The 27803-nt window shown below is 41.6% G+C and overlaps 1 protein-coding gene across 1 annotated transcript; it reads left to right on the top strand.

Annotated features, from left to right (window-relative positions):
* The first annotated feature begins 453 nt into the window (after window positions 1-453).
* LOC129861822 (telomere repeats-binding bouquet formation protein 1-like) lies at window positions 454-27803 on the top strand. The gene is made up of 20 exons (XM_055932969.1): window positions 454-461; window positions 9543-9679; window positions 9788-9898; window positions 10077-10205; window positions 10290-10421; window positions 10868-10928; window positions 11110-11228; window positions 11360-11488; window positions 11966-12118; window positions 12253-12384; window positions 12539-12664; window positions 12791-12933; window positions 15197-15589; window positions 15862-16307; window positions 16440-16510; window positions 17836-18201; window positions 18316-18435; window positions 26051-26130; window positions 26353-26397; window positions 27024-27803. The coding sequence occupies exons 1-20, from the start codon at window positions 454-456 to the stop codon at window positions 27225-27227; spliced, it is 3105 nt and encodes a 1034-aa protein (XP_055788944.1). The 3' UTR covers window positions 27228-27803.

Below are 27803 nucleotides of genomic sequence, written 5' to 3'. Positions count from 1 at the left end.
ATTCACTTTAGAGCATTTTAAGAGTTTTGGCGGGAAACCTCTGTTACAAAGAACATTCCTTTGGTTAATACTGGAGTGGGAGAGAGAGTCTTCTTCTCTTCTAATTTACAACAGGAGTGAGCTGTCAACCCAGCCCAGTTCCCTCCTCCCCTCTTCTGTGGGTTAGAGAAGGTCTGGTTACTGTCATCCATTGCCAAGCTGATCTGACATATTCGGATCCTCACAGGACAGTCATGACACCTCCGACTAGTGGTTTGTCCCACAGCCCTCGCACACAAACGAACACCCACCACACCCACACACATAAAGCATCCCGTCTCTCTCGCACTCACCCTACCGTCCACCATTCGCACTGCCCCCTCAGAGGTCATCTCGTCCCACAGCCCGTCATAGGTCAGGATCATCAGGAAGCGGTCCTGCGGTCACAGCTTGTGATCGGTCAGCTGGGGCATCATGTCCAGGTAGGGCGGGCTCAGGTAGTTGGGCAGGTTGTACTGGTAGAGGTTTAGAGAGTCCAGGTCTGCTCCAGACTCCAGGCTTTCCAGAACACTCTACCGCAGCTTACGGATCCACTTGAACCTCACATCTTCAAACGAGGCATCAGGATCTAGAGACCATGAGATGGATAATGATTAGACAGTCATATAAGAGTACATGCAGAGGTAATTATACTATATGAGCCTGTCAACATTGACCACCGTTTCTTTCTCCAGCTCAGCCATCACAGCATATGATTCCAACCGCTCTGTCATTGTGAGACGTGGTCTGGGTGAACGGATGATCTCTGCATGTATATTTCCCACCGTAAAGCATGGAGGAGGAGCTGGTATGGTGTGGGGGTGCTTTGCTTGTTTTTTTTGTGTTGTTTGTAACTTGTTTTGTACATAATGCTGCTGCTACCGTCTCTAATGACAGAATCGAGCTTCTGGACATCAGAACTGGGATTACTCACCTCAAATTGGACGAGGAGTTCTTCTTCAATGAGTCGGACTTGAGGGATATACTACGGACACCCGCCCAGGCCCAGATCCCCGTGATTCACTTGAAAAGGAAACGTATTGTCAGGTTTTGGCCAGGACTATTCAGGTTTTGGTCACTAGATGCCCCCATTGCGCCTTTTTGAACCTTTTGTTTTTCCCTTGTTCTAGTTATTGTTGTGGATTTATATTTTTTTGCATGAAGATCTTTTACCTTGATTAAACCACCGTCTCTAGTACTGCTGTGTCTGCCTCATCTTCTGGGTTCTGCCGACTATTTGTGACTGTTTCTCACACCGGGTCCTGACACGTAGGTTTCAGGATGCCTTGTGAGGATCAGGCGACGAGTGGCTAATATGCCCTTGCCTTCCGTTCTGCTAGCAAACGTTCAATCGCTGGGAAACAAATGGGACAAACTGAAAGCACGTACTGTATATCCTATCAACGGGACATTAAAAACTGTAATAACTTATGTTTCACCGAGTCGTGGCTGAACGACGACATTAAGAACATACAGCTTGCGGGTTATACACTCTATCGGCAGGACAGAACAGCAGCCTCTGTTAAGACACGGAACGGCCCCCTAACCCTAACCCTAACCCTAACCCTAACCCTATTCTTTTTAGATAGAATAGTTTTATATATAATCACATCACCAAATAACTGATTAAAACACACTATTATGCAAAGAAGGTCTACAGTAACCTTAACAGCACTCTGTAGGGTAGCACCATGGTGTAGCTGGAGGACAGCTAGCTTCCGTCCTCCTCTGGGTACATTGACTTCAACACAAAACCTAGGAGGCTCATGGTTCTCACCCCCTTTCATAGACTTACAGTACACAGTAATTATGACAACTTCCGGAGGACATCCTCCAGCCTATCAGAGCTCTTGCAGCATGAACTGACATGATGCCCACCCAATCAATGGATCATGTAATTAATCTAGTACTGAGGCATAAGTTACAGCTAGCTATCAGGAGGTAGTTGACTGAAAGAGGGAGAAATACAATAGTTGAACAGTTTTGAACAAATACATTTGTCCAAAATTAAGGAGAAGGAAGAGAGAAATAGAGAGATTTTTTTTTTAAACTTTCAGTTTCACTTACTTAGCTAGCAAATGCAGCTAGCTAGTTTAGCCTACTGAAACACCCTGCTCAAACAGAGGGATGCTATGTTAGCTAGCTGGCTATGACTTTCGAACGCAACACTGGAACTCTTCCAAGTCAAGGTAAGCTTTTGGTACTAATCATTTATTGCCACCGGGGCCCGCCGGTAACTGGCATTAGTACACTAACATTGCTTCATGATTGTATCGGGTTTACTAACGCATTAGTTCTATTAGCTATGCTGACAAGGACGTTACTTTAGCTAATATGGTGACAACAATGTAGGCTGTGTGTAGCGGTTTGGTTTGGAAAGGTTATTTAGCCTCGCCACATACAGCTGTGTTGTGCATTGAAACCCAGAAGCGAAGGGAAGAGTTGAGAGGAGGAGAGTGCATGGATGCGAGAAGGAATACAATGTGGCTGCTATGAAAGTGAACTGTTATTACGTGTGATCAGGGGTGTATTCATTCCACCAATTCTGTTGAAAAGGATTCTTAAACGGAAGTTTCTTAAACTGAAGCAAGTGGAACAAAACAGGGATCAACATACCTGAATATGTCCAATAGAAACTCTTGTTTGCAACTGTTGAACTACTGATTACACCCTATATCAGCTAGATGCAGGCAAGAGTTTGCAAGGTGGTACTGAATGTCACTGTCTGTCCATGTGTCATTGTCTGGAACCTAAAATGTGTCTCTTGACCTGTGTGCACCTACTTTGTAAACTTTCATTCATAGGCTAGCTTGTATCAACCTCATGGTGGGTTTAGGGAACATTTGAGTATCATGTTGTAGACTAAACCTATCTCTGTTACATTGAACAGGGTGAATGGAATATGAATGATAGTCAACCAATATGCTGTAATATAAATAAGGTCATGCTCATGAAAAAAAAAATCGTCTCCCTCATCTTAAACGGCACTGGCAAAGTGGTATGCCCCAACGCAATTCTAAAGTCTAATACATCCACAGTCCGATTTCAACAAATGTGTACACTTTTCTCATTGTCTTTGTTGAATTTATATAACAACATTCCTACCTCGCTCAGAATTATTTAGTCCAAATGGCAGAATTACACTATTTGTACCCGTTTGATCACTTTCAAATGGTGGACTTTTATTTTGAAAGGGAATGGCAAACGCCACTATTGTGGCTAGTTTCAAACAGGTACGTGCGACGTCCCTATTGCTCCTGATATGGAGTTCGCTAAACCAACACATTTTCCCCGGTAGCTAGTTAAAATAAGAGATTAACTTCAAGCGAAACATTAGAAAATGTTGCTGGCTAAATTCTTTCTACGATAAACATGATAAATCTGTTGGCAAAAAAAGACCTTGCTCTTTCATTGTAAACTAGCTGGTTTTCTTATGTTATGTAGCTTAGTTGCTAGCCAAATATCTTTGCATTTTATTTTGTGTGAAAAACTATAGTTGCATGCCCCCGAGTAGCGCAGCGGTCTAAGGCACTGCAATTCAGTGCAAGAAATCTCTGGTTCGAATCCAGGCTGAATCACACCCGGCCGTGATTGGGAGTCCCATAGGGCGGCGAACAATTGGCCCAGCGTCGTTCGGGGTTGGCCGTCATTGTAAATAAGAATTTGTTCTTAACTGACTTGCCTAGTTAAATAAAGGTTAAATAAAAAAAATACATAACCAATACCGGTTCAAGAGCCAATTTATGCTTGATCAGAAAATGCGGTCGCAGACGCCATATGGGTGGTATGGTGCAATTGCAAGCCAGATGGGAGGCACGCGGAGGCCACATTTAACTCTGTGCCGTACGCCTCTTAAATCTTAGGGCTCCGCATTAACCGTAGGTGAGGGTGGGAGGTCCTGTATAAACACAAACTCACTTCCTTCACATCTCTGAGCTGCTGGGAAAAGCGCAAGAAGTATGAATGCCGACTTCTGCAGAGGCCATATCTCCGTAAATGTTGCAAGGCCTATGCCGCGCTTTTAAAACATATTTTTATGATGGTGTGCGTTTTGAAAATGCAGATTTCTTAAAGCTAAAGCGACCCCTGCCTAGTTGGCCTGGTTACTGTTGCAATGCAACATTAGCTAGCTAGGAAACGTCTGAGATGTGCAAGGAAAACGTAAATGACATGTTTCACTCCGAGCATAAGCCTGGGCAGCTGCTAACTTTTTATTTTTTAAAGGGGTGGTTCAGCTTAATATTGCGGAAAGAATGTTGCTTCCAATGTAATTGTCTGCATCATTTCCAATCCCCCATATTTTTGGGGTAAATATATATATCCATACACGCATGCATACATATACACATACCTATATAAACATACTTTTTTTAAAGAATATACCTTTATTATTATTCCCCGCAAACCCTACCACCGATCCCCCAATTGGAGTAAACTAATTGGAGTAAACTAATAAACACTTCTGCTTTTACCTTCAATTTATACATCTTATACACATTTTACAGACACAGTCTACTTTACAATAGTTATCTCTTGTTTGTTCTTAGTCTTTCCTCTATTTCTGATGTCCATCCAGTTTGATTTCTATTTGTAACTGCTATTTCACAACATTTCTGAACCTATATACATTTTACAGACCCCGTATGTTTTACATTGGTTATCTTGTTATTAGTCCCACCCTTGAGCTCCATTCAACCCCTCCTATCTATCTCTCAACATCCATTTCGGATTTCTATTTGCCATATATTTTTCAACTCTGCTGTGATGCTTCACAAAATAATTGAACCTTCCTATTCTCATAGCTTCTACAGATTGTAAATTAAAAATAAACATTTTTGCTAAAATAATAATTTTATCAAAAGCCTTTTCAAAATCAGCTATGAAAACCAGGCCTGGTGTCCCCGATATTTCATAGTGTTCTATTGTTTCCAGTACTTGTCTTATATTATCTCCAATGTATCGTCCATGTAAAAAACTTGTCTAAATAGGATGAATAATATCTGACAATACTTTTTTAATTCTATGCGCCAAGCATTTTGCTAGGATTTTTGCATCACGACACTGAAGTGTAAGAGGTCTCCAATTTTTTAAAATGGACTGGATCTGTATATATACCACTTGGGTCCTGTTTCAGTAATAATGATATCAGACCTTCTTGTTGCATGTTTGATAATCTACCATTTATATAGGAGTGGTTAAAACATGCTAATAATGGTCCTCTGAGTATATCAAAAAAAGTTTGTATACTTCCACTGGTATGCCATCCAGCCCTGGAGTTTTCCCAGCCTTAATTAAAGGCTTTAATTGCATCAAGAAGTTCCTCGTCTGTAATTTGGCCTTCACATGAGTCTTTCTGTACAGATGTTAATTTTACGTTATTATTAGGAAAAAAATCCATACAATTAGTTTCAGTTAGTGTAGATGGAGGAGCCTGAAACAAAAACTTATTCTTAAAGTACTTTACTTCCTCTTTCAAAATATAATTTGGTGAATCATGCGTGACTCCATCATTTGTAACAAGTTTTAATACATTTTTTTTTGGTAGCATTTCTATATTGAAGATTGAAAAAGAATTTGGTGCATTTTCCCCCATATTCCATCCAGTTAGCTTTATTTTTATAATATATTACACTGGATCTTTCTTGAATAAGTTCCTTCATTTCTTTTTGTTTTTCCTCTAACTTATTCTGTGCCTCTATGGTACCGTTTTTATTGCTATCTAACTGTACTGTTAGTCCTTAAATTTCCTTTGTTAATATGGACTCTTTTGATCTAAATTGCTTTTGTTTTATAGATGAGTACTGAATTGCATTGCCTCTAAAGGCACATTTAAAAGTGTCCCATACAATAAGGGGATCTGCTGTACCTATGTTTTGTCTGAAAAAGTCAGTTATAAATTCTTCTGTCCTAGTTCTAAACAATTTATCATCTAGTGGCTTTGATTAAATTTCCAATATCCTCGCCCACGTGGAAATTCTATAAGAGTAATATATATGTCAATTATGTGATGATCTTACCGCATTCTGTCCCCTATCAACACTTTTTAAACTTTTGGTGCCAGAGAGAATGGTATAAGAAAGTAGTGACTAGCTTGATTAAGCCTCCGCCATGTATATCTCACTAGGTCAGGGTATTTAAGTCTCCATATATCCACTAATTCCAATATATCCATGACATTCATGATTTCCTTAAGTGCCTGAGGGTGATAGTTTGTAGTGTGATTTCCTTTCCGGTCCATAGAGGTATTTAAGACCGTATTAAAATCTCCCACCATAATAATATAGTCTAGTGTTGCTTGTAGAGTTGATAAATTATAATATATATTTTCAAAGAAGCTTTGATCATCATTATTCGGACCGTATAGGTTAATAAGCCATATATGTTTATTGTCCAATAACATATTTTAAATAATCCATCTACCTTGAGGATCTGTTTGGACAATTTGCACATTTGGATCAAAATTATTGTTAATTAAAACCATCACCCCTTTTGAGTTTCTTTGCCCATGGGAGAAATATATTTCGCCCCCCAGTCCTTTTTCCACAAAACTTCATCTAAAACTGTTGAATGGGTTTCCTGTAAACAATAGATATTATATTCCTTCTCTTTTAGCCAGGTAAATACTGATTGTCTTTTCTTATTATCTGCTAGGCCATTACAATTGTAATTGGCTATACTTATTTCACCACTTACCATAATGAGACACAACTTTCAATTATTTTTATCAAAATATGTTTGTAAACGTACCATTAAAAAGTAACATGATGATTGCGTGTCTATATAGCTGTACCATGATATTTGCATTTCTACTAAGTAAACCACCAATTGGTCCCTACTATTCCACCCGCTAAAAGCCCTCCTCATCCCGAGTTGGGTTGTCATCCCAATGCCCGGCAGACCACCCTCGACCCCCTGTATCCCATAGCCCTGGACCGACTGGGATCCATCCTTTGAAAAGAGCACACAGTGCCATTTACCAAATTGAAGTAGATCAAATGCATTTCCATCGCCCTCACCTCGATTTATATTATATATAGATGTGGATCATCCTCTATTGTCCCTAACATATTTTACTCCTTCGCAACAGTTGTGGGATACACACATACACCCACACACACACATTCAACCCTTACCCCCATACAACCATAAGCTCACTTTCTCAACAATTGCACCAACCCAGAGCCCAACTCAAGATAGGTCTTGATTTACAAATGCACTTGCAGCTGCATGAGAAGGCCTGCAAGACCATGCAAAAAATGGGCAAAAATTCAGAGATTTTATTTATCATTGTCACATCCTAGATGATGGAGGTCAAATGTACACCTTTTCCCTGAAACACCCACAATATGGTCACCCGTATTGACCATATTCCCAAGCATCTCCATGCAGTCCGACTTTGATTTTGTGCCACCAGGGTCACAAAAATATACCCCCTCTCTGAATGTCCGAGTGTGACCCCCTCCCCATGGGTTACTGCTAGTGTTGCCAGCACTGCCACTGCACCCCACCGGAATCCCCACCGGCTAGGTACAAGGTCGTCAAGGTTCTCATTAGCAGCTTTGAGAATTTCCGTGTGTAGTATGCTCTCCCGTTAGGGGGCTTTGGCTTTGCAGGACCAACCCTGCCAAGCAGGCTCAGAATCTTGAGGGGGCAGTGCTGCTCTTGGTCTCTGACCTCATTTTGGCTGCATGCAGGCACATAAAACAGTTAGGGACTTCTCCTTAGTATCTGGGTCATTCAGGTGGGTGTCTAGGGTATAGGGTCATGGACCGTACCATTTAAAATAGGATCATAAATAAATAATTAGATATAATTTATTTTTTAAATGTAGTTCCCCATGATAGAACAATAATAAATCAAATGTATAATTTATTTTAAAACTGTTCCACCATGACAGGACAATAAATAAATAAGATGTATAATTCATTATAAAAGTATATCCATCATCTGAACAACATTGAAAGCCCTCTCATACCCATTAAGCGCTGTAAGGAGGAACTCTCTAACTACAGATTCAGGAACTTCCCCTTCCTTCTCCTAGATACCTGTAAGTACCAGATTCTCTCTCATTGATCTAGTTTGTATGTCCAGTAAGGCTTCCCTTAGAATTGTGTTCTCCTTTTTAATTTCATTCATTTCGGTTTCAATCTTATTGACTGTCCCTTTTAGCTTGTGTGTTTCTTTCTCCAATGTCGCAGCTTTTTCATCACTCATCTCGAGGCTTGCCTTCAACTCTTTTATATCCTTACTGACTAGTTCAAGTATACCCCGTTTGTCATTTATTGATTTTAACAGATCGGTTTCGACCTTTACCATTCCCGGTGGTGAAAATATGAAATCGTTTGTGTCTGTAGAAGAGTCACGTTTCCGTTTTGAAATCGGTTCCCCTGTCTTACTCTCCGTCATGTTTGGGTGTTGCTTATTTTCGTAATATTTGTCGATAAATGTCTCTAGTCTTAAGATTTGTTTTGTGTTATTATCCAGATTGAAGGTTATCACCCACCAGATTATGTAGTGCTAATATTTTAGTCTAATTTGCCGATATTGAATATTACGTTTTATCTTGAGGTGCTCTACATAACTTCGTTCAGTCCGCCATTACCTTTACGTCCGCCAGCTGCTAATTTAACCAACATCTGCCTTAGCGGCTAAATCGTGGGCTTGATCTCCACTAGTAACTATAGTAGCTAACTTCATAGATACTGGAGATCCATAAAGCCCACTAGTGGCTGCCCAGGCTAACGCATAATCGAGTATTTTACACTACTGTAAATAATACTGAAGCTAAGACACCCTGACCTGTTGATATTTAGCTAACGTTAGCTATGTTTAAAAAAAATTGCTAACGTTAGCTATGTTTAAAAAAATAGGCTCTGGCTTCGTTCGGTCTCCTACAAGTCGTGCCTTTACTGTGGCCAATCAGAAACGATTGCGTCGTGGCGGTAAATTTGAGTCATTCTCCATCAACTGACTGTCCATAATCTTCCATCCGGTGCACCAGCAAAGGCATCAACACATAAACATTTTAACGTCTGTTTACTGTCCAGCAAATGACAATGTAAGAGTGTATGCTTTGATTTTAATTGTAATTAATTAAGTGTATTGATGAATTGGCAAGTACTAGACAGGTCGCTAGATAGCTGTTTTTGTGCAAGGACGCTCATGAGAGTCGTGACACATCTAGTAGCAGATAGCTAACGTTAGCTAGCTCAGGTGGTGGCAACAATCCGTGACTACTACCGCGTTCATAACATATCCCGCCTCAAATACAACTGGGAAATGAGAGTGAGGGAAACCGCGTTTTGAATGGTCATTCAACTTGGAAGTCCAAGTCTGCAACTCGGGCCTCTTTCGAGAGCTCGGAGTTTCCGACCTAAAGATCCCTGACGTCATGATTTTACCTCGTTTATTTTTTTTCGACTTCCCAGTTGTTTTGAAAGCACCATCCCACAGAGTTTCTAAACCTCTTTGATCGTACTTTCTTGCTAGCTAGCTAGTTACAGCAACAGCACAGATTAATACAGCCTATATTTCTTTGGTAACAACATCTGTCCTACAGTCCTAGCTAGTCTTTATTTCTTGAAACATATCCATGTCCCACCCTGGCAGCTCAATCCATTGAAGATAGAAATGTATGTTTCCAGCATAAGCAAACATAATGGTGAGTACTATTGCTGGACTTTTATATGTTACACATGACACTACTTTATGTTTTTGTTCATTTATTTGTTTTGTTTGTCTTTTTTAAATTTGTTTTTCTACTTTACAGCCACAAAGACAGATCTGAGTTTGTTGCTGGAGTGTCTGAAGTACCAGATGAAATGTCCTGCTTCACAGAAACAAGCTCTTTTCACCATCTACACCATCTGTCAACAGAGAGGTGTCTCTCTCTCACACACACACACACACACACACACACACACACACACACACACACACACACACACACACACACACACACACACACACACACACAAACAGCACATCTCTGTAGATCGATTTAATAGACAAATGAATCACTAATAGTTATGTAATGTCACTGATTCTCTCTGTTTCAGAAGAGAATGTGGACTTCTTCAGAGAGATGGGAGGAGTGGTGTTTGTGCACAACCTCTCTAAATCCAGTGCTCACTCAGAGGTCAGGGAGACTGCTCAATTCACACTGGGAACGCTGGCAGAGGCCAATGGTATGTGTGTTGGTAGTGTACTTTAAGCAGTTTCTCTCTGATGCTGACGTACGTGTATTGTAAACACGCTGTGTGTATGTGCAGTGTACTGTAAGCAGGCCCTGTGTAGGAGGGAGACATTCAGTGATCTGGCAGAGTGTCTGATGCAGCAGGACAGCCCACTGACCCAGAGGAGAGTAGCTGTCTACCTGCTCTCTGTCCTCGTCGCCAACAACAGTAAGAGCAGACAGGAAAAAATGACTTTGGGTTTCTTTGGTCCTGCTGGGGTTGAGGGTTGAGAGTTGATTTCGGACAGGGGGTGATTGTCATGACAGGCAGGTGTTTTACCTGATACAGCCAGAGGAGGATGGGGCTCCCCTGTCTAGTGCCTCTCAATATTTCTACCTTCCAGGGAGTTTTTCCTTGCCACTGTACTAGTGCTTGATTTTTGAAGTCTAAGCTGGGTTACTGTGAAGCACCTAAGCCCTGTTCACACTGCAGGGCTTAATGCTCAAATCAGTTTTGCAGGAAAAATAATAGATTTGGTTATGCAAAAAAAAGAAGGATTTGAGTCACTTCAAAACCTCCAGTGTGAACAAGGCTTTATTGATGTTAATGTGAAAAGCACTAGGCTATATATATTGTACGTACAAATGTGGTTAATTGTGTGTGTGCTGCTTCAGGGTCTGGCCAGACGTTCGCTCAGACCTCGGGCTGTCTGGATATCCTGCTGGACTTGTTCAGGTAAACACTGAAATGCACCACACTGGGTTTCTGGCAGACATGGGTTGAAATAGACAACTAATTATCTTTTACAACCAAGACCTGCATGGTCAAGAGGTGAGCTGCTGATTACATTGTATTAAAGTAAAGCTGTACAGGACAACTCCAATTCTGGTTGATTGATGTTTGTTTCTCTCCCCAGGACTAGTTTCCCTCTCTCTGGCGAGGCCACAGTGAGACCTGCTAACGTCACTCAGCTGTTCCAACTCTGGACCTCTGTGTCCAGTGCTCTCTGTGGCTGTGTCAACAACCCCCAGAATGGTAACGTGTGTGTGTCTGTGTGTATTTGTGTCCTTGTACAGTGTTCTATGCAGCTGTACATTAAATAAACAAGGGTGGTTATGCATGCATGTGTGTAACTTGGTGGATGAAGAAAAATGTTCTTTCCCTAGAGGAGAGCCAGCGTATGTGTGTGTCAGCCTTCCCCCTGGTCAAGGGCTGGCTGCAGCAGCTCTCTCACCCCTACACAGAGATGGTTCAGCCCATCTGCTCCTTTATATCCATGACTGTCGCCAACAACCGTGAGTAAAACAGGGATGATATACTGACACTAATGTTTAGAGTCAGTTACTTACGTATGTATCAGTATCTTGTGATTGAAAAGGTATGTTAGCCTCTTTAACTGATTTTCTTGAGTTGTCTTGTCACACACAGAATACTTAGGTTGCTTTTGCAATGGACGGTTTGTAATTGTAATCCGAGTAGTTTTATAAGTGTAGTGTTGTTTTTATTTCTATGACGGCCAGGCAAAGATCTTAAAGATAGATGCAGACCTTCAGTCTGTAGAGATTAGTGTCATAGAGCGTTTTGGTAACTGTTCACATGAAGGTGTATATCTCTCTTTCGCTCCCTGATGTTAAGGAAGGATGGATGCAAGCCTTTAGTCTGTAGAGGCTACAGTGTAGAGGACGCTTTTGGTTTATCTGTTGAACACTCATTATTATGTTTTCATCTCCTATCTCTGTGTCTCCCACTATCTATCTCGACCCCTCTCACAGATTGTGCTCAGGATAGTTTTTCCACAGTCGGCGGGCTCGGAAATCTGACACTCACTCTGATTCGCTTAGCCTCTGATGCCGCCCACAGCCCATTGGCCTGTCAGCTGTCTGTCATCATGACCAAGACCCTGTCAGCCTGCATCATTGACAACCGTGAGTGACTCACTCCCTGAATCCCAAATCAACCCATCTCCCCTACCGCTAGGGCGGTGTAGAACTCACTCACTCACTCTCATACAGCCATGTAAACCAGCTCTCCTTAGGTAACCTGTCCATTTTCTCGGTAGCTGTGTTGGCGTCAGGTCTGGCAGGTTATGGTTTGGTTCCTCAGCTCCACTCCCTGCTGTCCAGCCCCAGCCTGGAGCCCCAAGACAGGCTCATTGTCATACTCACCCTGGGACACTGCACTGAGGCCTCTGGTATGGCTGGGACACACAGATTTATTTGCATCAAATAATGACGATAACACATCGTACAATTCCAAAGAAAACATTAAGTTATTACAACAGTAATAACTGCACAGTAATAACTGTGATAACTACAGTATTTATTTAATTCAATTCTCTCCTCTAGAGGAGCACCGGTCTCAGTTCTTACAGTGTGGAGGTCTGTCCCTCATCATCACTCTACTGACTGAGTCTACCAGCGAAGAGCTCAGGAAGGCTGCTACCTTCATACTGCAGACCTGCAAACAGGCTAGTGAGTACACACACACACACAAACCTGTATGCAGACGTCAAATGTCAGTGTTGAAGTGAGTCTACCCATTTCATAACGTCCATAGCATTGTCTTTCCTCTTATCCTTCTCCTCCCTGTCCTCCCAGCTGTGTTTCTGCGTGGTGCGATCCATGGTGAGTCTCAGGGTCAGACTGCGGAGCTAGAGCCCCCTGTGGACATGGAGGGGTACTGTAGGTCAGCACGAGACATACTGCACAGGATCAACCAGCTGGAGAGACAACAGGCTCAGGTATATTACACCACACACACATATACATGGCGGGAACCCGGGTACTGGGATTTACCGCCCAAAACCATTCTCTTTTTCAGGGATAAATAACTACGAGAAACTGGTAAATTACAATAAATTATTTATATGAATGGCATGAAATGGAACTGTTAAATTATATGCAATGTCTAAATGTGTCTTCTTTACGGCCTCTGCATGATGAATCATCAACGCTCAGGGTGGGGTCAGACAGCGCGTCTCAGTATGGAGCGCAGTTCACAATGCATGTAGAACTATCATCGCATCATGGTAACTTTTTTTCTTGTGACAGGTGCTGTAGGCCTACATTTGCTGCAGCATAGCCTATGCTACAGTAATATAAAGAACAAATGCGCAGCTAATTTACCATCTCCATCTGTCTTTCGGGGGTCACCTTATTTTTTAATTGTAAATACTTTTGTTGCAGCTGCAGAGTCACTCGAATATCGTTGCTTTAAATCAGTGCACGCCCAAGCACTCTCTTTCTCTCCATTAACTCCATTAAAATTGCATCCAAAATAGATAATCATGTTCTAGTTAACCAATAAGGCACCAGGGGGTGTGGTATATGGCCAATTTACCACAGCTAAGGGCTGTTCTTATGCACAACGCAACGCAGAGTGCCTGGATACAGCCCTTAGCCAAGGTATATTGGCATATATCACAAACACCCGAGGTGCCTTATTGCTATTATAAACTGGTTACCAACATAATTAGAGCATTAAAAATACATGTTTTGTTATACACGTGATATGCGGTCTGATATACCACAGCTTTCAGCCATTCAGCATTCAGGGCTAGAACCACCCAGTTTGGTAGGCTGTCATTGTCAATACGATTTTGTTCTTAACTGACTTGTCTAGTTATTAAATAAAGGTTCAATAAAATAAAAAACATACATTGATATATAGCCCTATATATAGATGTCCTAGCCTACCTCTTTCAGGTAATACATTCAATGCGGTATTAGCCTTATATTTAGCTAATTAATGATGGGTTATGTATAATAAGCTTCTAACTTATAGCCTCTGTCTCTTGTGCAATACAAACACACCTGTGCTCCACTGGCTTCTCCCATGCATGAAAATCTAGACTAGAATAGCGTTCTGGACATCATGTTTTTGCATTTCTTATACCAATAGACTATTTGAAGAGGGATGCAAGCTCTTGTTTGCTGAATGTTAAATACAGCAGCCAATAGAACTCACAGGTAGTTTGAAAGAAGAGCAAACGCGTGATGGCGGTAGGCTATAGCGGTTATTTATTCAGACCCATAACCATTCAATCAAACAAATAAAAATAATAACTTACATTTTCGTGAAGAGAAGTGAAAGCCTTCTGCATCTTATTCTAGTCCGATATTATTCAACGATGTCATTAAAATTATGAAGATCAGGACAACAAAACTTATTTCATTTAACTGTTGAAAGCTAGGAAGAAATGAAGCCACGATAGAGGTAGGCTAATAACATTAGGGTAAATACTGTATTATGAAAAGTATACATGTGTCAGCCTACTAATTATATAATTGTTATAGGCCCTATTATATTTCAAAATCAAATTCTCTAGCCTATACTTGTAACTTTGTAGGCCGCATGTGCTGCACCAGAATTGCATGTTCTCTCCCTGTTTTATCATTGGTTTGAACAATGTGTGTCCATCTAATACAGTATATTACAGTGCAGTAATACAGTTCACACTCAAAAAGATTAGCCTACATGAGCTTGTTTAATGTATTTAACCAAGAGAGCATATAGCTAGCTACATCTATGGGCTTTTATGTTTTTCTGTCTAGTGTATGTGCAGTAGCCTATGTAATAGGCTATATGTATTGGATAATAGCGCAATCATTTGGGCTATTTTTGATGTAGGGCTCATTAAATGTATTTAATGCATGGCTCAGGTAGCATCAGGGTTGCATTTTAGATCAAAGCTCTAATCAAATCCAGACATAGACCTATTAATATGCTTTGGAATGACACTGCCGGTTTTGGCAAGAAATACCAGTTTATATGGGAGAAAAGTGATTGATTCTCGGGATGGAACATTTGTAAAATACCAGGAAAATATTCAACGCTCACACACACACGCATATATATCAAGCTTTACAAAGGCACTGCAAACATCACAGTTCTCCACATACAGGCATGCATACTCTCACTCCCACTGACTTACTCACTCACTCATCCACATGCACACCCCTTAAACAGCAAGCCTTTGTGTGTGTGTTGGGGTTGTTGAACAGGGAGCGGAGGAGGAGTGGGAGGGGGTTGAACCAAACCCCCCAGACCAACAGAACCCTGCAGAATGGGGGAGGAAGGAGCTACTCTTACCCCTACCTCTACCCCCATCCTTATCCCTACCCCCTCACCACACCTCTTTACCATACCAGGAGTGGAATGGAGGCAGGAGGTGTGAGGAAAGAGAGGAGCGTTGGAGAGGAGTAGAGAGTTGGGGTCAAGAGAGAAGAGAGGAGGGAGGAGGAGAAGAGAAAAGAGGAGAAGAGAGGGGTATGTCCTGTGAACACACCCCAGTCCGGCCGGTTCTAGTGGGGAGGGGTGGAGATGGAGAGAGAGAAGATCTACACCATAGAGTCCAAGAGGAGAATCAACCCACAAACAGAGGGCAGGACCTAACGGTGCGGGTCTAACACAGCTCTGGTCCACTCCACACACAATGGTCCTGTCCAGAAACAACCCCTACCCTCTAGGGGACGTCATGTCAATCTGAAGGAATTGGATAGGTATAATAAGCAATATGGTAGCTCCACCTTGCCCTCTGATATGTTGTTTCTGGACAGGACCAATCTATTTTACAGACACTGTACTAGGCTCTCCAAGCCCACTGACTCTCTTGGGTTTTTTATAGTAAGTTAAGTGTCAAGGTGTGTGTGTGTGTTTTGGTCAGAAGCGTGTAAGGAGACAGATATTCCAAACCAGTGAGGAGCCTCAGAAATCCAGCCACAGCAGCAGAGAGAGGGAGAAGAGAACACACATACAAAGGCACACCACACTGCACGTGTACACACTTGGAAACACACAACCAGAGAAGGACAGGGGCTTGGCAGCTAAGATAAATACTTATCCTCTCTACACAAACACACTCACAGAGAAAGGTAAAAACACAGCATCACACACACAGACCGAGAACCGCAGAGACAAGCACCATGCTATGAGAGAGCAGGCTCACACACAGTCTGTATCAGCCGTGGGCTATGCTGGACCTGGTATAGCTAGTGTCCCTGGGCAGCCCCGTGATGGAGAGGATGAGAGGTGTTCTGTATGTCTGGGGACAGGAACACTGGTCCCTTCCTCCTCCAGTCTACTAGAAGGACACTCCCAGACACACACACACAGGTCAGCACTCTGCACTATATGCAAATGCTGTATTTATTGAAACATGATTCTTGTGAAGTGTTTCATGTTGATGTTATGTAATAAATGTTATTCTGTGTACCGTTCTTTTCTCCCTCATGGTGTGTGGTTTAGCCAAGTGTTCAAGTGCCCAGCTCCAGGCAAGCCAGGAATGAGCAGGCAGAAGAAACCGTTGGATGATGAAGGTACAAAAATGTCAATGGGATAAAGTGAAAATGCAAAACTGTCTACACTATGTATACAAAAATATGCGGACACCCCTTGTAATTTGTGTATTTGGCTGTTTCAGCCACACCCGTTGCTGACAGGTGTATAAAATCGAGCACACAGCCAAGCGATCTCCATAGACAAACATTGGCAGTAGAATGGGCTTACTGAAGAGCTCAGTGACTTTCAACGTGGCACCGTCATAGGATGCCACCTTTCCAACAAGTCAGTTCGTCAAATTTCTGCCCTGCTAGAGCTTCCCCGGTCAACTGTTAGTCCTGTTATTGTGAAATGGAAATGTCTAGGAGCAACAACGGCTCAGCCGCGAAGTGGTAGGCCACGCAAGCTCACAGAACGGGACCGCTGAAGCGTGTAGCATATAAATCTGTCATCATTTGCAATACCGAGTTCGTCACTGCGTCTGGAAGCAACGTCAGCAACGTCAGCACAAGAACTGTTCATCGAGCGCTTTTATGAAATGGGTTTCCATGGCCGACCAGCCGCACACAAACCTAAGATCACCATGCGCAATGCCAAGTGTCGGTTGGAGTGGTGTAAAGCTCGCCGCCATTGGACTCTGGAGCATTGAAAACGCTTTCTCTGGAGTGATGAATCACACTTCACCATCTGGAAGTCCAACAGATGAATCGGGGTTTGGCGGATGCCAGTACAACACTACCTGCCATAATCGTGCCAACTGTAAAGTTTGGTGGAGGAGGAATAATGGTCTGGGCTTGTTTTTCATGGTTCGGGCTAGGCCCCATAGTTCCATCGAAGGGAAATCTTAGCTCTACAGCATTCTAGACAATTCTGTGCTTACAACTTTGTGGCAACAGTTTGGGGAAGGCTCTTTCCTGTTTCAGCATGACACTGTCCCCAGGCTCAAAGCGAGGTCCATACAGAAATTGTTTGTCGAGATCGGTGTGGAAGAACTTGGCCTGCACAAAGCCCTGACTTCAACCCCATTGAACACCTTTTGGATGAATTGGAACACCGACTGCGAGCCAGGCCTAATCACCCAACATTAGTGCCCGACCTCACTAATGCTCTTGTGGCTGAATGGAAGCAAGTCCCCGCAGCAATGTTCCAACAACTAGTGGAAAGCCGTCCCAGAAGGGTGGAGGCTGTTATAGGAGGGGGGAACAACTCCATATTAATGCCCATGATTTTGGAATGAGATGTTCGACAAGCAGCTGTCTACATACTTTTGTTCATGTAGTGTATCTATTCATCTATCGCTCTGAAAAGAGCTTAACTGTCTCTTAGCAAAACCGTGTTCACCCAGCTGTTTCCTTCTCCCCAGGCTGTGTGTTCGGTTTGGTGACCAGCCGATCGTTCCCTGTCCTCCAAAGGAACTGTCCCCACAGCTGTGACCTGCACCTGGTACTGCAGAAGGCCACACACAGCTACACACAGCACCTCCGAGATATACGCAGGAGGAAAGAAATACACACAACGGGACAGAGAGAGACAGAGCGAGGGACACAGAGCGTCTGGGATCACTGCAGAGATAAGATTCCTGAAGTGCTGAACACACCCACACACCGATGTGATTTGAATTGGGATTTGTGTCCTGTTGTAACAGAGGCCAGTCTGACTCCTGTCTGTAAAGGAACCCTCCTGAGGAGCTTCTCAACCAACAGCAGACAACGCAACACTGATCACAACCGTAAGATTCACCATCTCAACAAAATATTTACTTATCCCCTCTGTCTTTTCTGTGAAAAACAATAATATATTATATAGTTCTTTCGCCCCCCCCCCCCCCTGTTTTCTCTCTCAGATGTGAGTCTCACTCCCCTTAAGAACTGTGGTCCATGTGAAGGTATCACTCGGAATCCTTTGCGTAAAGGTCTGATGAAGAGCCTATCCTCTGTGACCAGCAGGGGGCAGGCGAGAGGAGGTACAGTATGTTCAGACACCATGACAACACGTTAGCCTTTATTTTACCCAGCCAATAATGAGATAACCGTATCGTTTCTCATGTATCATCTGTGTGTGTGTGTGTGTGTGTGTGTGTGTGTGTGTGTGTGTGTGTGTGTGTGTGTGTGTGTGCGTGTGTGGCATCATCATCATTTGTATTTTTATTTATTATGGATCCCCATTAGCTGCTGCCAAAGCAGCAGCTACTCTTCCTGGGGTCCAGCAAAATTAAGGCAGTTCATACAATTTTAAAACATTACAATACATTTACAGATTTCACAACACACTGTGTGCCCTCAGGCCCCTACTCCACCACTTCCACATATCTATATGACTAAATCCATGTGTATGTATAATGCGTATGTTATCGTGTGTGTGTATGTGTGTGTATGCATGTGTCTGTTCCAATGTTTGTGTTGCTTCACAGTTCCCGCTGTTCCATAAGGTGTGTTTTAATCTGTTTTTTAAAAATCTAATTTTACTGCTTGCGTCAGTTACTTGATGTGGAATACAGTTCTATGTAGTCATGGCTCTATGTAATACTGTGTGCCTCCCATAGTCTGTTCTGGACTTGGGGACTGTGAAGAGACCTCTTGTGGCATGTCTTGTGGGGTATGCATGGGGGTCTGGGCTGGGTACTAGTAGTGTCACTACTAGCTGCCACTAGTAGTGTCAATACTAGAGGTCGACCGATTAATTAGGGCCGATTTTCAAATTTTCATAACAATCGGTAATCAGCATTTTTGGATGCCGATTATCGCCTATTACGTTGCAATCCACGGGGAGACTGCGTGGCAGGCTGACCACCTGTTACCTTGGCTCCTTGCTGCACTCGTGTAAGTTGCTAGATAGCATTAAACTTATCTTATAAAAAACAATCATTCTTAACATAATCACTAGTTAACTACACATGGTTGATGATATTACTAGTTTAACTAGCTTGTCCTGCGTTGCATATAATCAATGCGGTGCCTGTTAATTTATCATCGAATCACAGCCTACTTTGCCAAACAGGTGATTTAACAAAAGCGCATTCGTGAAAACAATCACTATCGTTGCACCGATGTACCTAACCATAAACATCAATGCCTTTCTTAAAATCAATATACAAGTATATTTTTTTAAACCTGCATATTTAGATAAAATAAATGAATGTTAGCAGGGAATATTAACTAGGGAAACTTCTTGCATTCCAGTGCAAGCAGAGTCAGGGTATATGCAGCAGTTTGGGCCGCCTGGCTCGTTGCGAACTGTATGAAGACCATTTCTTCCTAACAATGACCTTAATTAATTTGCTAGAATTTTACATAATTATGACATAATATTGAAGGTTGTGCAATGTAACAGCAATATTTAGACTTAGGGTTGCCACCCTTTCGATAAAATACGTAACGGTTCCGTATTTCACTGAAAGAATAAAAGTTTAGTTTTCGAAATGATGGTTTCCGGATTTTACCATATTAATGACCTAAGGCTCGTATTTCTGTGTGTTTATTATATTATAATTAAGTCAATGATTTGCTATTTGATAGAGCGGTCTGACTGAGTGGTGGTAGGCAGCAGCAGGCTCGTAAGCATTCATTCAAACAGCACTTTCTGCGTTTGCCAGCAGCTCTTCGCAATGCTTGAAGCACAGCGCTGTTTATGATTTATCAACTCCCGAGATTAGGCTGGCAATACTATAGTGCCTATAAGAACATCCAATAGTCAAAGTTATATGAAATACAAATGGTATAGAGAGAGATAGTCCTATAATTCCTATAATAATTACAACCTAAAACTTTTTAACTGGGAATATTGAAGACTCATGTTAAAAGGAACCACCAGCTTTCATATGTTCTGAGCAAGGAACTTAAACGTTAGCTTTCTTACATGGCACATATTGCACTTTTACTTTCTTCTCCAAAACTGTTTTTGCATTTATTTAAACCAAATTGAACATGCTTCATTATTTATTTGATACAAAATAGATTTTATTTATGTATTATATCAAGTTAAAATAAGTGATCGTCCGATTTAATCTGTATCGGCCTTAAAATCATAATCGGTAGACCTCTAGTCAATACCTCTCATAAATAAAAGTAGTGTTGAAGTCAATCTCTCCTTTCAGCCAGGAGAGATTGACATGCATATTATTAATATTAGCTCTCTGAGTACATCCAAGGGCCAGCCGTGCTGCCCTGTTCTGAGCCAATTGCAATTTTCCTAACATGCTGACCAGACCGGACACGTCGCGTGAGCGAGCGTCGCAAAATAAATGTAGAAATCCATGTTATTCAATTATTGCACCCACACTGCTCGCGCGCGCAATCGAGCGTCTACGACCCCATGGGCTAAAATAGAACTCATTCCTATTTCTGACGCAGATCGCGCTGCAAGTCCTGCCTCTCCCATCTCCTCATTGGTTTATAAAAGCAGGTACCCACGTGCCATCTCCTCATTGGTTATACCCACGTGGGTGATTGAAAGATGAACTGTTTTGCCGGTAGTCGTGGTAATACAATGAAAGTTTCGATGGATCACTATATAAGTTAAATGATGAAAAAGCCTGGAAGGAGGAGAGATGACTAGAAACGATTCGGTTGGCCGTTTTATGTGTGGATTAATTGTCGGAGTAGAGGTCCTTGTGCATTTCAGGTAAAATAACAACTCAATGTTCATATCCCAGGACAAATTAGCTAGAAACAGCAAGCTAGCTAAATAGGACAAATTAACATTAGCTAGCAAGTGCAAGCTAACTAGCTAAATTGCCATACATGTTTAATGCTTTTCGACCTGTCCCCAAATGAATGTCATTGGTTCAGAGTTTGTTTTGATATTTTAACCTGCGTGTCGTGATCGCGTTTGGTGTGGGGGGGGGGAATAAATTTATGCACGATGGCGCAGCCGGTTTGTGTTCCGTATAAGTCCTTTTTTGTGGCACCTGACCACATGACTGAACAGTAGTCAAGGTGTGACAAAACTAGGGCCTGTAGGACCTGCCTTGTTGATAGTGTTGTTAAGAAGGCAGAGCATTGCTTTATTATAGATAGACTTCTCCCCATCTTAGCTACTACTGCGTCAATACTGCATCAATATGTTTTGACCATGACAGTTTACAGTCTAGTGTTACTCCAAGCAGTTTAGTCATCTCAACTTGCTCTATTTCCATATTATTTTTTACAAGATTTAGTTGAGGTTTAGGGTTTAGTGACTGTTTTGTTCCAAATACAAAGCTTTTAGTTTTAGAAATATTTCGGGCAAACTTATTCCTTTCCACCCACTCTGAAACTAACTGCAGCTCTTTGTTGAGTGTTGCAGTCATTTCAGTCGGTGTAGTAGCTGACGTGTATAGTGTTGAGTTATCCGCATATATAGAAACTCTGGCTTTACTCAAAGCCAGTGGCATGTCGTTAGTAAAGATTGAAAAAAGCAAGGTGCCTAAACAGCTAACCTGGGGAATTCCTGCTTCTACCTGGATTATAGTTGATAGGCTTCCATTAAAGAACACTCTCTGTGTTCTGTTAGACAAGTAACTCTTTATCCACAATATAGCAGAGGGTGTAAAGCCATAACACATACATTTTTCCAGCAGTAGACTATGATCAATAATGTCAAAAGCTGCACTGAAGTCTAACAAGACAGCCCCCACAATCATTTTATCATCAATTCCTCTCAGCCAATCATCAGTAATTTGTGTAAGTGCTGTGCTTGTTGAGTGTCCTTCCCTATAAGCATGCTGAAAGTTTGTTGTCAATTTGTTTACTGTAAAATAGCATTGTATCTGGTCAAACACAATTTTTTCCAGAAGTTTACTACGGGTTGGTAACAGGCTGATTGGTCAACTATTTGAGCCAGTAAAGAGGGCTTTACTATTCTTGGGTAGCGGAATGACGTTAGCTTCCCTTCGGGCCTGAGGGACGTTCTCTAGTAGGCTTAAATTGAAGATGTGTCAAATAGGAGTGGCAATATCATCTGCTATTATCCTAGGTAATTTTCCATCTAGATTGTCAGACCCTGGTGGCTTGTCATTGTTGATGGACAACCATTTTTTCACCTCTTCCACACTGACTTTACAGAATTCAAAGTACAATTCTTGTCTTTCATAATTTGGTCCGATATACTTGGATGTGTAGTGTCAGCATTTGTTGCTGGCATGTCATCCCTAAGTTTGCTTATCTTGCCAATGGAAAAAGTAATTAAAGTAGTTTGCAATATCAGTGGGTTTTGTGATAAATGAGCTATCTGATTCAATTAATGATGGAGTCGAGTTGGCTTTTTTCCCAAAATGTAATTTAAGGTGCTTTTTTTTAAGGTGCCTTTTACTATCATTCTTTATATTATTTATCTTTGTTTCATAGTGTAGTTTCTTATTATTTAGTTTAGTCACATGATTTCTTAATTTGCAGTACGTTTGCCAATTAGTTGGGCTGCCAGACTTAATTGCCATACCTTTTGCCTCATCCCTCTCAACCATACAATTTTTTCATTCCTCATCATTCCACAGGGATTTAAGTTTTTACTGTCATTTTCTTAATGGGTGCGTGCTTATTAGTAACTGGAATAAGTAGTTTCATAAATGTGTCAAGTGCAGCGTCTGGTTGGTCCTCATTATACACCACAGACCAGCAAATATTCTTAACATCATCAACATATGAATCACTACAAAACTTTTTGTCTGACCTCTTATACACTATATTAGGCCCAGCCTTTGGAACTTAACATTTATTTATTTTTCCTAGATATGGCTATTATATTGTGATAACTACATCTGATGGTTATGGATACTCCTTTAAAGCAAATATCTGCAGCGTTAGTAAAAATGTGATCAATACATGTTGATGATTTAATTCCTGTGCTGTTTATAACTACCCTGGTAGGTTGACTGACAACCTGATCCAGGTTGCAAGCACTGGTTCCAGTTTGAACTTTTTTCCTGAGTGGGCAGCTTAATGATAGCCACTCAATATTTAAATCACCCATAAAATATACGTCTCTGTTGATATCACATACATTATCAACCATTTCACACGTTATCCAGATACTGACTGTTAGCACTTGGTGGTCTATAGCAGCTTCCCACCAGAATGGGCTTTAGGTGAGGCAGATGAACCTGTAGCCAGATTACTTCAACAGTATTTAACATTAGATCGTCTCTAATCTTTACAGGAATGTGGTTCTACTACCACTGTATCATCAAAGGTATTATCTAAATGAGTTTCAGAGATAGTCAGAATATGAATGTAATCTGTTACAAGCAAGTTATTGACTTCATGGACCTTGTTTCTTAGGCTACAAATGTTAATATGGGCTATTTTTAGTACTTTTCTGGTTTGCTTGATTGTTTTTAATGCTTTACTGGGAAGCTCATCAGAGGTAGACTTACTCATGTTATTTACATTGGAGCTGATAGTGCAGGGTGATCTGCACATCGCCTCAGTGCTAACAGTGTATCTCTGGTTTATAGGCTCATGGTTACTGCTTACAATAGCTGTAGGATAAACAGATGTATTCGGTGCAATTAGGGGTACATAAATGAAATTACTTGCGTTTGCCAACGCCCCTAAGATCATGTACATTTGATGCAGCATTATGAGGACTCACTGTCACAATGGTAGGGATTAACTGAGCTGGTCTTGGATCATTTACCAGTCATTGTTTCAACGCAGCCTTGAAATGCATGGACAGAGTCCAGGAGCCAAGATGATTTGGATGGACTGTCATTCCTGTAGAATATCTTCTGTTTCCAGAAGGTGTCAAAGTTATCAGTACAAGTGACTTCAGCAGAGCTACAGTAGTATTTTAGCCAGATGTGTAATGCCAGCAGTCTGCTAAATCTTTCACAACGATGGTACTGGACCTGAAATTATTGGGCGTTTTTGGAGTCTTTTAATACTAAAATCAGTTCTTTTAAAATCCATTTTCAAATGTTCCGAGCTAGCCCTCCTGATGTCGTTTGACCCCACATGGACTACGACAGTGTCAGCTCCCGACATCTGTGGGAGAACAGTCAGAAGCAGCCTTGTTATGTCTTGTACTCGTGCTCCTGGGTAGCACAGGGCTTTTGCCTTGGGGCCCGAGATGTTTCTCATCATAGAGCTGCCTATGATGACAGTTGGTGATGTTGAATGGGCCGGTCTCTCAGGCAGCCTCATGGTCTAGTGAGGCTGGGAGCTCCTAGGATCTGAACCCGAGGTAGAAGCCACTGGAGAGGGAGACAGAGCCAAGGATGAAGACGCAGGTACCTCCGGATCCGATCTTGATTGGGAAGCCACCACGGACGAAGGCGCCGGAACCTCTGGATCCAGGGCGGCAAAGCTGTTTCTGGTCTGTGTCAGTTCCGGGCTCAACATCTCCATGGAGACCCCTGTTGCCAGGGACGCCTTCGTCGACATCCACAGCGAGTGATGTACCTCCATGGCTGGTTGGTTGATGTGGCCAGTGACACTTTGCTTCTTGAAAGTCCAATATTTAGAAAATTGTCTGCTTACATGCAAAACATTTTGGGACTGTATCAACAGTGGACTAATGAGTGGATTTACCCTTTAAGTTAGATGCTGGTAACAGGCTGCTATGAAGTTACAACTAATATGCGAATTGAATGTGTGTGTTTTTTTCGTGGGTTTCCTGGTCTCCAGTGTATTCCTTGTAACACAGAGAAATGTTCTCACACTGGCTGATAGCTAGTCAACTCTGTTACTGACCTCTTATTTTTACCGACCTCTACAGCTGTATAACACAACACTAGCTAGTTTACACTGTTCTATACCAGTACAGTTGTACAACTCCAGCTAGTTTACACTGTTCTATACCAGTACAGTTGTACAACTCCAGCTAGTTTACACTGTTCTATACCAGTACAGTTGTACAACACTAGCTAGTTTACACTGTTCTATACCAGTACAGTTGTACAACTCCAGCTAGTTTACACTGTTCTATACCAGTACAGTTGTACAACTCCAGCTAGTTTACACTGTTCTATACCAGTACAGTTGTACAACTCCAGCTAGTTTACACTGTTCTATACCAGTACAGTTGTACAACTCCAGCTAGTTTACACTCTGTTATAGCGCTCTAATCGTGTAGCAGTGTCCACCTCTAAGCTTCTGTGTGTGTTGATTCATAGTTCACAGATTTACTCTTCTCTTTTAGAGCACGTTTACTCCTTCACTTTGTCTGAAATACGACACTATCTTTCTTTGTCTGTAGGCTTGTTTCTTTCGCTCTCTAACCCTTTCCCTCTCTTTCTGTTTTTCTCTCTTGCTTTTCTCTTTTCTTTCACCATCTTGATCTTTCCAATATGACCCTCTGCCCCTCTCTCTCATGCTCCATTTATCCTTATTTCTCCCTTTCTCCCTCTCTGGTCAGTGAATCTCTTCTCTGTGTTTTATTGTTCTGGTAGCAGGCAGCTGTATTAGGCCTGACTGATGAACTAATGTCACTTCCAATGAATAAGAAAGAGGGAGAGATTGTATTTTCTCTTTATTTGATTGTGTTTCTGTTTACCTCAATGAGCTCTGAGAGCTGTTGGTCTCTGCTCACAATGAGGCTTGACACATCTGTTCTTTGCTTACTGTCTCCCTCTTTTTTTCTCTCACACACACACACACACACAGACAGAAGAACACATAATGGGGAAGATGGTGTCATCGATGATCAGCAGAAGACTCTGTCTATGGGAAACCCATCTTTGACTGTAAGAGAGAGATGAGTGTATGTCGGGAGTTTGTGAATGTATCCAGATGTCTCTGTAGAAGTGAGTGTTGAATTGGAGGTTAATCTATAGTGGATGGACTGTATAGAACAACCAGTGTTCTAGTAACCAGGCAATATAGCAGCAGAGACCACTATGCCAGTGTGTGTGTAGTAGGGGAATGTTATCCAGAGGTCTGTGTGTCATGTGTCCTCTGTCTTGCAGCAGAGCAGTTCCAAAACCAAGGAAAAGAGGGTGATGACCAATGAGGTGTGTTTGTGTTTTGTCTCATGTCCTCTCTGTCTCTCTCTCTTACTGTTTTTTACCCTGCATTCTCTTACACTCCTTGTACATTGACACCCCCTCTCAATTCAATTTCAGTTTAAGGGGCTTTATAGGAAACATGTTTATATTGCCAAAGCAAGTGAAATGGATAATAAACAAAAGTGAAATAAACAATAAAAAATGAACAGTAAACATGACACTTACAAAACAATAACGACATGTCAAATGTCATATTTTGTATATATACAGCGTTGTAATGATGTGTAAATCATTCAAGTACAAAAGGGAAAGTAAATAAACAAATATTGGTTGTATTTACAATGGTGTTTGTTCACTGGTTGCCCTTTTGTGGAAACGGGTGACAAATCGTGCTGCTGTGATGGCACACTGGTATTTCACCCAATAGATATGGGAGTTTATCAAAATTGTATTTGTTTTCAAATTCTTTGTGGGTCTGTAATCTGAGGGAAATATGTGTCTCTAATATGGTCATACATTTGGCAGGAGGTTAGGAAGTGCTGCTCAGTTTCCACATTTTGTGGGCAGTGTGCACATAGCATGTCTGCTCTTGAGAGCCAGGTCTGTCTTCAGCGGCCTCTATCTGTCTACAGAGGAGGGAGAGGAGGAACTTCAGCCGTGAGGAGGAGAGTTATCTGTGTCGAGGTATAGAGCGGTTTGGTCCATCCTGGAACTCCATCCTTTGGGCCTATCCGTTCCAGCCGGGACGCACCAACGTTGACCTGGCCAAGAAATACAAACGCCTGCAGGTGATAGGCATCAACAATGGTTTTACAGAAATGTATGTATGTCACTGACTTCAATTTCAGTTGGTGAGTATTCAACTGACCCTGCTCTCTCTGTCATTTTCTGGGTCTTGTTCTCCATTTTGTTCCCTCTCATTCTCTCCCTACAGGCTAAAGCCCAGGGTATGGATTCAGACTCCATGAGATCCTAGAAGAACACATTGTACATAAATCACAGTCATATATTTGAAATACTTTAATATTCAATAACAGTTTAAATACTATAATTTAGTCCCCAGTTTGAAATGAATTACTATGCTGTACTACTGTAAATAAAATACATAATTTTATATTTAATTTAGTAATATATTTGAAATATGTTAATTTCATGGTCATGGAGGATTAATGAAGGATCTGTTCTGCATTTCTCAACCTTGTTTTTTTACACAGCAGTATTTTACTGCCTATTTGAAGTAGTTGGAATATTGTTTGGAATAGAAAAATGGAAATGATTTGTGTAATGATTTGCACTTGACGATTTCATAATTTATCTTGTTCTTTGTTAATGTATGGATTGAGACTGAAATGGTTGTTCACTCGTCATCCCCTGAAGTTGTTTGTATTGAATTAAACAGAAGGATGTCTGTA

The sequence above is a fragment of the Salvelinus fontinalis genome, chromosome 9, assembly GCF_029448725.1.
Source record: "Salvelinus fontinalis isolate EN_2023a chromosome 9, ASM2944872v1, whole genome shotgun sequence".
NCBI classification, from domain to species: Eukaryota; Metazoa; Chordata; class Actinopteri; order Salmoniformes; family Salmonidae; genus Salvelinus; species Salvelinus fontinalis.
The sequence above is the reverse complement of the archived record's forward strand: the minus strand, read 5'-3'. Positions and strand labels throughout refer to the sequence as shown.